Raw genomic sequence first — 11297 nt, 5'->3', positions numbered from 1 at the left:
CCCCAGCTGGAGGCAGGGCAGGGCGGCTCAGGAATGTGGGCCCTGGGAGGAGCCGCTTCCAGGGTCACGTGTCTACCTGCCCCAGCCCAGCTAGACCCAAGGAAGGATCCGGGTGGGCGGGGAGAAAGCAGAGAGGCCCCAGCTGGGCCATGCACTGATGACCTCAGAGCCAGGCTTCCCCGTCCTCCTTCAATGCTGTCAGTACCACCCCCAGAAAAAGGGGGCGGTTACCATGGCAACGATGTGGGGGAAATGCAGCCTCCTCTCACCATGGCAACCTAAGATCTACAAGCAGAGATGCTGGGGGGAAGCCAGTCCGTGACCATGAGGGGGCACTCTCATCCCAGGGGGAGGGGGGCTGAACCCAAGGACAGGCAGAATGGTGCCCTATGGGTGAGTCACCGGACCCTGCGTGGGCCCAAGGCAGATGCCCAGCTTAATCCACTCGTGTCTGCAGGTTTGGGGGTTGGGGGAGCCCGGGATGAGAGAGCTGAGCTGAGATGCTCGGGGCACTGTGGTCCCCAGGCACCTTGGGGTGGTGAGCAGGTGGTGCCAACATGAACAGAGGCAGCTGGTATCGCGTGGGCCCAGGAGGGGTGCTGTGGGCAGACAAGAGTTAACATGTTGGGGTGTGCCAGGACTGAGCTCCTTTCAGGAAGTGTTACTCACTGGGAATGTGACTGCGCCTTCGCTCGGGGCCCTAGATTCTTAGTCTTGAGAGGAGGGAAAAGGGGCTCTGGAGAGCCCTCTGCCAACCATGGAGCTCTCTGGGGAAGCCTCTGGCACTGGCCTCCTGCCCCCCACCAGGGCCAGCTCTGCCTCCAGGTACTTGCCCCAAGAAAAGTTGGGGAAGTTGGTGTGTGTGCATGAGAGTGTGCGTGTGTGTGTGTGCGTGTGAGTGTGAGTGCACGCGTGCGCACAAGGGTGCATGTGTATGTCCTTGTATGTCTGTGTTCCTGCATGTGTGTGTCCCTGTATGTGTATGTGTCCCTTTATGTATATGTCACTGTATGTGTGTGTGTGTGTGTCCCTGTGTGTGTGTCTGTGTGTCTGTGTGTGTGTGCTGGTGAGACTGGGGTGAGGGGAAATGTTAACATGTAGGGAAGGAGGAAAAGGAGGAGAGGAGGAGATGGGACAGGGAGGGAAACTGAGGCAAGGGACACAAGGGAAGCTGGGAGGGAAGGAGAGCAGCCCCCAGAAGAGCCAGCTCCAAAGGGCTCAGGGGAAGGCCTGGCAGCCAGGAAAAGAGGTGGATGTTTCTGGGACCTACATCTCTGTCTCTTTTTTGCAGCCTGGCTGGAGACCCCATCTATGATGTCCCTGAGGCCAGGGGGGAGCATGCTGGCCAGCTCCAGGGCCCAGGGCGCACAGTGAGCCTGCGGGAGCGGCTGCTGCTCACCCAGCCTGTGTGGCTACAGCTCAGTGCCAACGCTGCGGCTGCCCTCCACGTGCTACGGAGGGAGCCCCCTGGGGTAAGGGACAACGGGTGGCCATGGGCCACTGACATCTAGGACCTTCCCCCAGAGAGAAGTTGAGGGCAGGGTGGATGTGAGGGAGAGGCCCAGGCCCCCTCTGAGCCTCACCTCTCCCCCATCAGACATTCCTGGTTCGGAAGTCCAACACCAGACAGTGTAAGGCCCTCTGTGTCCGGCTCCCTGAGGCCTCTGGACCATCCTTTGTCTCCAGCCATGACATCCGGGAAACCTCTGAGGGTGAGACTTGGTACCCAGGAGGGGGTGGGGGGGCTGACGGGAAGGAGCAGGGGGCTGCCCCTTCCCAGAATGAATGACTTCCTCTCTTGCAGCCGTCTCCCTGGAGGGCTCTGAACTCTCGTTCCCAGACCTGATCCAGCTCATTTCCACGTACTGTCTCAGTCGGTGAGCAGCTGGGTGCCCCCCAGCTCCCCACCCCGCAGTGGGGAGCACAAAGCATGCAAAACTGGCTGGGCCCAGCTCCCCAGCATCTACCTCCCCTTCTCCCCAACCAGGAAGTCCCCTGGTCCCAACTCGGACCTTCTCTGCGATAGAGTCAGGGCTCCCCTGATCCTGACTTAGAGGCTCCCCTCTGCCATCCAGGGACATCCTGCTCCTTCCTCTCCAGCTGCCCAGGGCCATCCGCAGAGCCACCACCCACAAAGAGCTAGAAGCTATATCTCACCTGGGAATGGGTATGTACCTTCTGCCTCTCTGAGCCACAGAGCCAGAAGAGGGTCCAAGTGGACCCCTTAATCTCCCCTGGCTCCCTTCTGCCCTTTAGAAAAGTGGCATTTACCCTTGGAAGAGACCTTTGGGGCGGTCTCTGAGATGGTCCAACCCCCTTGTGTTAGAGATGGTAACTGGAGCGCCACCGGGCCGATGGGGTCACAGAGCCGGTCTGTGGGCACGGGCCCATGGTGTTATCCCATGGGGAAAATGAAGCTCAGGGTTCCTGAATTCTCTCTTCCCCAGAGTTCTGGAGCTCTTCCCTGAACAGCAAGGCCCAGGGAGGCCCCTCTGCAGAGGCTCCACCAATTCCCCGACTGAAGCCTCGGTCCCCAGAGGAGCTGGACCAGGGGACTGGAGGAGCCCTTTGCTTTTTCAATCCTTTGTTTCCCGGGGATCTGGGCCCAGCCAAACGGGAGAAATTCAAAAGGAGCTTCAAGGTTCGGGTGTCCACTGAGACCTCCAGCCCATTGTCCCCCCCTGCCGTCCCACCACCCCCTGTGCCACTGCCCCCTGGGGGTCCCCCTGTCCAGATTCAAACTGGGCTCCCTCGAAGGTCACTGAGGAGGGAGAGCTCGGGGGGCTACAGGGTCCCAGGGAGTGCTGGGCCAAGCGCGCCTCCTCTCCCCTCCCTGCCCTCCCTCCGGGAAGTGGACAGCGGCTCCCCCAGCAGCTCAGAAGAGGAGGGGAGCCTGCCTGGGAGCCTGACTTCATCCCCTCGCCCGGGGCGGCAACGCCGGTTGCTTCGATCCATGAGCGATGCCTTCTGCTCCCTCCTGGCCCCAGAGAGGCAAGTGGCCCGAGCCGTGGTGGAGCTGGCCCGGGACAGACAGACGGTTACTGGGCAACTAGTACAGGACCTGCTGACCCAGGTTCGAGCTGGACCTGAAGCCCAGGAGCTGCAGAAGGTGCGGGAGGTGCTGAGCCGAGCCCAGACACTGCTGGTGGCTGAGCTGGCCCAAGAAAAGCTATTAGCTGAGGAGAGACTGGGTGAGTGGCACCCCACCAGCTCTGAGACCCCAGGCTGGTCCTCATCCCCATTGTCCCCATTCCCTAGTCCTGTCCTGCCCCTCCCCCCATGCCACCTCCCCCTCTTTCCTATTCATTTCATCCTAAAAGCTCCTATTGCAGGGCCCCATGCCCCCAGGCCATAGTGGGGCAACATGGACCTTGACTATAGGAAGCTCTGGGTTCAAATCCTAGCTGGGCCTCGGTTTCCCCCTAAAGTCTTAGATTAGGAGCCTCTAAAGGCCCAACAAGCGCTAGGTCTTTGACCCTACAATCCCCCTTCCCCTCCACCGACCTTTCCTCTTGCCTTCTCCAGAGCTGGTGATAGAGAAAGCTCTGCACCGCTCAGTGCTGAAGCCCCTCAGACCTCTCCTCCTGGCCCGCCTGAGGCTCCGCTTGGCCAAAGATGGCTCCTTGGGCCGGCTGTTGGAGGGCCTCCAGCTGGCCAGGGCACAGGGTCCAGGAGCCTTCGGAAGCTGCCTCAGTCTCCCCTCACTGTCGGAGATGGAGCGCATCCGCCAGAAGCTGCTGAAACTCCTTCGCGGCTACTCTCCCACGGCCAAGGTCACCCGCCTCCTTCAGGCCTATAAGCTGCTGTACCGGGCCCTGTGCAGCTGGGCAGGTACTGGCCTGCCCAGGCAGCCTGAGCACCTGAAGGGTGGAATCGTAGACCGGAGGGAGCTTAGGACGCAGAAAGACCCCATCAGAGTCAGGAGGGACCTTGGAGCGAGAACCGGAGCTTGGGAAAGGCTCTGAGGCCCCTGGCCCACCTAAACATCTTTGGGCCTCATCTTCCCCCAACCTATCCTGAAAGGGACCGCCGTGGCCCTGGGGGAGGGGAGTTCTTTTCCTTTGGTTCCCTGGCCCGAAGTCAATAGTCTCTCCTTCCTTACCTGTCCCGAGCCTTGTCTGGCTTCAGAATACCCACCCCCCCAACCCAGTGCAGATTAGGGCTGAAGGCCCAGTTGTCCAAAGGAGATCCCAAACCTCTCACTTTCCTGTCCTCCCAAGACCTTAAAATCCAAACAGTGGAGGTGGCTGGGCTGGCCTTCTACCTTGTGGAGCAGGGAGAGGGATGGCGACTAGAGCAGTAGCCACTGGAGTCACTGGGACTAGGGGAGAGAAGAGTGGTCGGGCCGAGAACCACCTGGCCCAGGGTCTGTTCCCCAGCCCTTGTGTGGTCCCTGAAGAGTCTGTGGGGAAGAGGGAAGGGGAGGCCCAGCCTCTCTAAGGGCCTCTCCCTCGGCAGGGGAGAACGCTGGGGCCGATGAATTCTTGCCCCTGCTCAGTGCTGTCCTGGCCCAGTGTGACCTCCCGGACCTGCTGCCTGAGACTGAATACATAACAGAACTGCTTGAGCCCAGCCTGCTCACAGGGGAGGGTAAGCTCCCCCTTCCTCCTGCCCTCCCCTCCTTCCTGCTCCGGCCAGCGTCCATCCCACACCCTCACCCGAGACCCTCTCGTCCTCAGCGGGCTACTGCCTCACCAGCTTAGCAGCCAGCCTGAGTCTGCTGGGGAGTTTGGGCCAGGCTGGCTCCCAGCCCATCAGTCCATCCCAAGAGCTCCAGCGCTCCCTCAGCCTCTGGGAACAACGAAGACTCCCTCCCACCAGGAACTTCAAGGTAACCTGAGGCTCCCACCAGGGAAGGGTAAAAGATCACAGTGGATCAGAGCTGGGAGGGATCTTAGAACAGGGAATGTCAGAGCTGGGAGGGGCCTTAGAACAGGGAATGTCAGAACTGGGAGGGACCTTAGAACAGAGAATGTCAGAACTGGGAGGGACCTTAGAACAGAGAATGTCAGAGTTGGGAGGGGCCTTAGAACAGAGAATGTCAGAGCTGGAAGAGGCCTTAGAATATGGAATGTCAGAGCTGGGAGGGCCCTTAGAACAAGGAAGGTCAGAGCTGGGAGGGACCTTAGAACAGGGAATGTCAGAACTGGGAGAAGCCTTAGAACATGGAATGTCGGAGCTGGGAGAGACCTTAGAACAGGGAATGTCAGAGCTGGGAGGGACCTTACAACATGGAATGTCAGAGCTGGGAGGGACCTTAGAACATGGAATGTCAGAACTGGGAGAAGCCTTAGAACATGGAATGTCAGAGCTGGGAGGGCCCTTAGAATATGGAATGTCAGAGCTGGGAGAAGCCTTAGAACATGGAATGTCAGAGCTGGGAGGGACCTTAGAACAGGGAATGTCAGAGCTGGGAGAAGCCTTAGAACATGGAATGTCAGAGCTGGGAGGGACCTTGGAAAGTGGAATGTCAGAGTTGGAAAGAACAGACTACGTAAGATGAGTCATGGTATAGTTGAGACTTCCAGACTTGGACTCTGAAGACCTGGGTTCGAATTCCACCTTTGACACTAGCTTAGTGACCCTACATGAATTCTTTGCCCTGCTGGGTCTCAGTTTTACTCTCTGTCAAATGGAGATGATAATACCTGCTTCATAGAGTTGTGAGGAAATCTGATAGGGTCCTAGAAACAGGAGCTCTCAGATGGGCCCAGGCCCAGCCCCCACCTCTCTCTCCCTCCTCTCCAGCCTGTCTCGTGTCCCCCACCTCCCCACTCTCTGGCTGCTTCCTCACTCCCCGGCCTGACTATTCAGCCGTGTCTCTCCCCTTCCTCCAAAACCTGCTCCCAAGACCCCCTCTTCCAGGAAGCTTTTCCTGATTCCCTCTCTGCCCCCCACGTCGTCTAGCATTATTCCCTAGCACAGACAGGGTCATAAGGTGTCAAATCTGGAAGGGACCTTAGAGAAAACTGAAGCCTAGAGACAGAAGGTCACACAGAAAGGACCCAGGAAGAATCAGTCAGTCTGGTTCTCTGGCTCCTCTGAACATGGCATCATCTCCCACCTGGGGCCTTTGCACCTGGCTCTGCCCCCCACCTGGCATGCCCTCCCTCCTCCTATTGACTCAGGCCTTGCACAGCCTCCAACAGGAAGGCCTCGGCATAGACCCTGCCTGGCTCCTGATCTGTGGGCACAGGGCATCACCCTGGGGGCCCAGGAGCCCCTGGAGGCCAGGGGCTGTGTGGGGTCTGTTTCCCCAGGGCCTGACACAGAGAATGTCCTTAAGTGCTGTCCTGGATTTAATTCTAACCTCAACCCCAAACCTGGTGCTCACTTGGATTGGAAGCTCCAGACTTGGTGCCCGGGCCTTGGGGAAAGAGACCAGATAGAAACAGCTTCCTGCCCTCAGGGAGCTTACCGTCTATTGGGGAGTCCTTGGGGGAGGGGAGCAGGGGCAGGGGCAGGCCTGTGAATCCGTGCCCAGGATAAAGCTACAACTCTGTCCAGCTCATCTATCCTTTCTGGCCCTAAAGGGATGCCTAGAGCGCTAGGTCACACAGCCAGGGTGTTCCAGGACGGAGGAAGGATTTGAACCCAGATCTTTCCAACATGGAGGGCAGCCGCCTAGTGTGTGTATATATAGCAGTTATCATTGAACCATTAGAGCAAATCCTATTTCCAGAGCACTTTCTGGAAGGTGGGCTCAGGATTGCTACCCCCATTCTCTAGATCAACAAACCGAGGCCCAGCAGGCCCAAGGGGTCTGCTGAATTCACACAGCTCAGAGCTGTCCTCGGTCCTCCTGCTGAGTCTTCCTTGCCTGCCCCACCTCCCCCCCAGTGTCCGGATCTGACAGACTGTGGGCCATTCCCCTTTCCCAGCATCTCCTTCGGGTGGCTTACCAGGACCCCATCAACGGCTGCACCTCCAAAACCTTGGCCCTGCCCCCGGGCTCCTCGGCCGCCATGCTGTGCCAGATCTGTGCCACCAAGTTCCGGGTGTCGAGGCCTGAAGCCTTTGCCCTCTTCCTGCACAATGAAAAGGGCTCCCGCCGCCTGGCCCCTGATGCCCTGCCCCATGACCTCTCCGGGCCTGGCTACCTCATCTACCGGCAGGTGGAGGGAGCCCCCAAGGCTGAGAATGCTGGACCCAGCGCTGCAGAGGAGGTTCCTGGGGCAAGGGGGGAAGCAGCAGGGCTGAAGCTGGAGAGCCAGAGCGAAGAGGGAGGTGGAGGAAAGGTTGAGGAGCCGGAGATGGGTGAGGGTGAGGGGGCAGGGGGAGCTGAGACAGAGGTGGGGAGAGGCCAAGGGGCTCCCAGGGGCCCTGAGGAGTGACCGACCGAACCAGTTGCCCGGGGCCCACGTCCACACCCGGGCTGGCACATCCTCCAAACCTGTGTGCTGTTAACCCTCTGTCATCCCTCCCCGCCCCCCCACTGCACTCACAACCACTTTTTACACCCAATTTTGGGGAAGGAAAATTGCCTTGGGGTGGGGGTAGCCAGGCCTGGAGAGTTGAGACTGCTGCTGAAAGAATGAATAAAGAAAGCATTTATTGAGCATTTGCAGTGTTTACAAAAAGAAAAGTCAGTGCCTGCCCTCAGGAAGGATGTCGCTGCCAGTCACATGGAAGAGTCAGAGGCAGGTGGAGATGGCTGAGCCCTCCTCCATAGGACCCCTACCCAGATGATGGTTCTGAGGCCTGGGGAGTCTGGGTGTTGTCGCCGCTCTCAAGGCTCTTGGGCTCAGGGTCCCAGGCAGTTCCCGTCAGGGCTGACCCAGCATGAGCCGGAACCTAAGCCCGGATATTCTGACTTCCAAGCACAGCTCCTTCCTATCCCCGTGGACCCAGCGATGCCTAGCTTCTGGGTCCAGGGTGCGCAGAGGAAGCTGGGCCCAGTGTGGGATCTGGTCCAAGCCTGAGCCCTCTCTGAGGCTTTGTGATTGCCTGGGCAGGCCTCATCAGGCTTCAGAAGGTGGGGGGTCGCCCCCAGCTCTAGCCGTCCCTCCCAAGGCCTAGTGGAATCACAGCTCCCTCAGAGGCACCAGCCATCCACCTACACCCTCTGACCCCTCCCCCCAGCCCAGAGAGGGTTAATTCTTTCCCCAGCCTCTGGTCCACAGGGAGGTGTGGATGTGGTCAGGAAGCCTGACCTCGCCAGTCAGGATGGAGCTGCAGCGTTGGGCAAGGCTTCGCCTTCTCCTTGAGAAGGAGTATCTCCTTTCAGCCCTGGTCACTTCCTCCCTCCTCCCTCTCTGTAGAGGGAGCTCTGTGGGTCTAATTTTTCTATCCCCTCCCAGTGCCCAGGACAGTGCTAGCCCCCCAGGGGCACAAAATCGGTTTTGTTGACAAATGCGTGTCCAGATTTGTTGTGTCTGGAGGAGAGTGACACGGCCGGGGGGGGGGGGGTGACCTCAGCTGTCAGACGGGCAGGCCCCTTAGCGCTGGAGGGGAGGAAAGGGAGGGCCAGTGTCGGGGAGGGGCTTCTTTGAGGTTGCCCAGACCTCTTGTCCCTGGGACAGTCACTCCCAGGCCAGGACTTTTCCCGATAGCCACTGGCTGGAAGCCAGGCTGCAGAAATTTGAGGAGCAGCAAAAGTCCATTTTCCTCAGCCCCTGCCATGGCAGGTAAGACTTACAGATACAGTAGCAAGTTCTGGGTTCAGATCCAGCTGAGTGACTTTGGGCAAGTGGCTTCGGCTTTCTGAGTCTGTTTCTTCCTCAGTAAACAGAGGCTGATAATGGCAGTGTTAAGATACCTCTCTGGGGGCTGTGAGAATTTAAAACCAGGAGGCAGCCTTAAAGGGCTGTAGAAATAGAATCACTATCCCAATTAACAGATAAAGAGACAGGCTCAGAGAGGAGGTGCCCCCAGAAATCCAAGCAATCGGAGCCAGGCTGGGGGGCATCTAGTCTCCCTGAGACCGCCTGGGGCCGGGGAGCTCACTATCTCCAACACAAGCCCTCTGGGTTTTGGACAGGTCCGAATGTGAGGAAGTCTCTCCTTGACCAGGGCACAGACCTGGCTCTCGGCAGCTTCCCTACATTGTCCACGGTGACGCCGTTGGGGTTCAATCTTGGACGCTCCAGCGACGATCCCCGGCAAGGTCTCACGGTCCCCTGAGCCCTTGCTCTCACCCTAGTGCCGCCCACTTTGGGTTTGTGGCTTTGGGGGGGATCACTGAGGCTGGGCCCGGGCATCCTGGAGGGGGGCATCTTCTCCTTGTTGGCCACCTGCATCTTAGCTCTGTCAGACCCTTAGAAGCCCCTTCCCCAGGCAGTTACCCTCTTCCCTGACCCTACCCCCCAGGGACCCTCCCCCCATCAGTGACCCTCTTCCCCGCCCCTCCCCCCAGTAGTGACAGTCTCCCTCCCCAGCAGTGACCCTCTCCCCCCACACAGTGACCTTCACCCCCAGCACTGACCCTCTTCTCTGCCCCTCCCACCAGCAATGACCCTCTCCCCCCGCCTCTCCGTGTGGGGTGCTGAACCCTCATTCTTGCCTTGTGCCACCAGGGGGCAGTCCTGCCCCATTCGCCAGGCCTTGGAAAAGAAGGAAGGCCGGGGAGGGGTCTATTCTGCTTCAGCAGCTTCTGCTCAGGGCCTCCTCTGGGTGATGAGGGGGTCCAGGGAGGTCTGAAGAGGTCAACTCTCTCAGATGGGGGGGGGGTCTGTGTAAAAGATCGTCACTTTTAAATCTGAAATAGTACTTGGAGATCTTCGAGGCCAACCTCTTCACTTTACAGATGAGGACACCGAGCCCCAGGGGATCCTGGGTGGGGGGAGGGAGGAGGATGCATCAGAGATTTAGAGCTCATCTTGTCCAGGCCCATACTGGAGCAGCAGAGGAGACCCGGGCTCACAGAGGTTCAGGGTTCTGGTCCAGGTCTGGGGAGTAGTGGACACCACCCCCCGCCCTGGCACCAGCCCTCCCCCCACTGCATCTGAGGGTCTCAGTGGAGGTCTCTCAGGCAGTGAGTGGGAGAGCCAGGATTTGAACCCAAGACTTCCCCCAGAGCCAGGATGCTGTGTTCCCTCTCCCAGGGGGCTCGTCTCTGCTCCTGGGGCACTGGGACCAGGAAGGCCGGGCTCCTGGCTGTAAGCACAGCTGCTCGTGGCCCCCAGGGGGCCAGGAATGTTTCTAGCGGCAGAGGTGGAAGGGCAGGACCCCGGGGAGCTCCCCCAGCCCCAGCCCAGGCTCTGGACCAGCCGGTTCTGCGCCGCCCTTCCCCCTCTCCGTGGGGACACTTCCTCCCTTCAGGATCTGGGCCTGGGAACTGCTGGGGCGGCAGCCGCTCTCCCCAGCTGAGTGGGCTGCGGACTATTCCTGGGTCCAAGGCTCTGGTCCCGTCCCTCCCTCCAGGACCAACTTAGATGCTGCGTCCTTGGGGAAGGAGCCTCTTGCGCTCCCTCCCAACCTCCTCAGCCAGGTAGAAGGGTTCACACCTTCTCCCTCCCTTGTATCGGGATCCCTCTGTAGATCACAGACTTAGAGCTGCAGGGGGAAACTGAGGCCCAGGGAAATCAATTAAGGTCAGAGGGGGACTTCAGAGGTCATCGAGTCGAACCCTCTTGTTTTACAGATGAAGAAACTGAGACCTGTAAAGCTTCAGTGACTTGTCCAAGGTCATACGGGTGAGACTTGAACCCAGATCCTCCGACTCCTGTTCTCTCCCATTAGACTGTAATGCCCTTGAGGGCAGGGCCTGTGTCATGTAGAAAGATTGAATGATTTGCTCGCCCAAGATCACACAGCTAGTAAGTCTCTGAAACACAGGACCTTTGCACACAGTGGGTGATTAATATATGTGTGAATGAATGAACTGAGGGTCCAGGTCAGGTGGATGGAATTAAGGCAGTCATAGGGAAGCAAAGGATGTAGAGGAAAGAGCCCTGGCCTAGAAGATATAGCCGCTAGGGGGTGACACAGTGCCCAGAATTCGGTGCCTAGAGGCAGGAAGACTTGAGTTCAAATCCAGCCTCAGATATTTGCTAGCTGTGTGACCCTGGGCAAGTCACTCACCCTCTCTCATCTGTAAAATGGAGATTATAAGAGCAATTACCTCCCAAGGTTGTTGTGAGGATTGAGTGAAATAAAGCCCAGTGGCTGGCACACAGTAAGCACTTAATTAATGCTTATTTCCTTTCTACCCCATCTCCCCTCCCCGTGATGCCAGAGATGCCGCTTCTCTCAGGGCCTCAGTTTCCTCCTCAGGACTAGGGGACTCCAAGGTTCCTCCCGGCCTGGTTCTCGACCTCACACAGTTGCCCACAAGGCACTCACAGATACCCCAGAGG

At 58.8% G+C, this 11297-nt stretch overlaps 1 protein-coding gene across 1 annotated transcript; it reads left to right on the top strand.

Annotated features, from left to right (window-relative positions):
- The first annotated feature begins 757 nt into the window (after window positions 1-757).
- On the top strand, window positions 758-7334 carry RIN1 (Ras and Rab interactor 1). The gene is made up of 10 exons (XM_036764556.1): window positions 758-825; window positions 1292-1472; window positions 1598-1712; window positions 1805-1877; window positions 2076-2167; window positions 2448-3191; window positions 3526-3831; window positions 4459-4590; window positions 4680-4831; window positions 6882-7334. The coding sequence occupies exons 1-10, from the start codon at window positions 758-760 to the stop codon at window positions 7332-7334; spliced, it is 2316 nt and encodes a 771-aa protein (XP_036620451.1).
- The last annotated feature ends 3963 nt before the right edge of the window (window positions 7335-11297 follow it).

Source organism: Trichosurus vulpecula, chromosome 6 (genome assembly GCF_011100635.1).
Source record: "Trichosurus vulpecula isolate mTriVul1 chromosome 6, mTriVul1.pri, whole genome shotgun sequence".
Taxonomy (NCBI): domain Eukaryota; kingdom Metazoa; phylum Chordata; class Mammalia; order Diprotodontia; family Phalangeridae; genus Trichosurus; species Trichosurus vulpecula.
The sequence above is the reverse complement of the archived record's forward strand: the minus strand, read 5'-3'. Positions and strand labels throughout refer to the sequence as shown.

Excerpts from the sequence above, each read along its gene's own strand:
- RIN1 (XM_036764556.1), top strand. The coding sequence starts at position 758 with ATGGAGCTCTCTGGGGAAGCCTCTGGCACTGGCCTCCTGCCCCCCACC. Across the intron at positions 2,168-2,447 it reads TATATCTCACCTGGGAATGG|AGTTCTGGAGCTCTTCCCTG; the intron begins GTATGTACCTTC and ends TCTCTTCCCCAG. Across the intron at positions 4,832-6,881 it reads CTCCCACCAGGAACTTCAAG|CATCTCCTTCGGGTGGCTTA; the intron begins GTAACCTGAGGC and ends CCCCTTTCCCAG.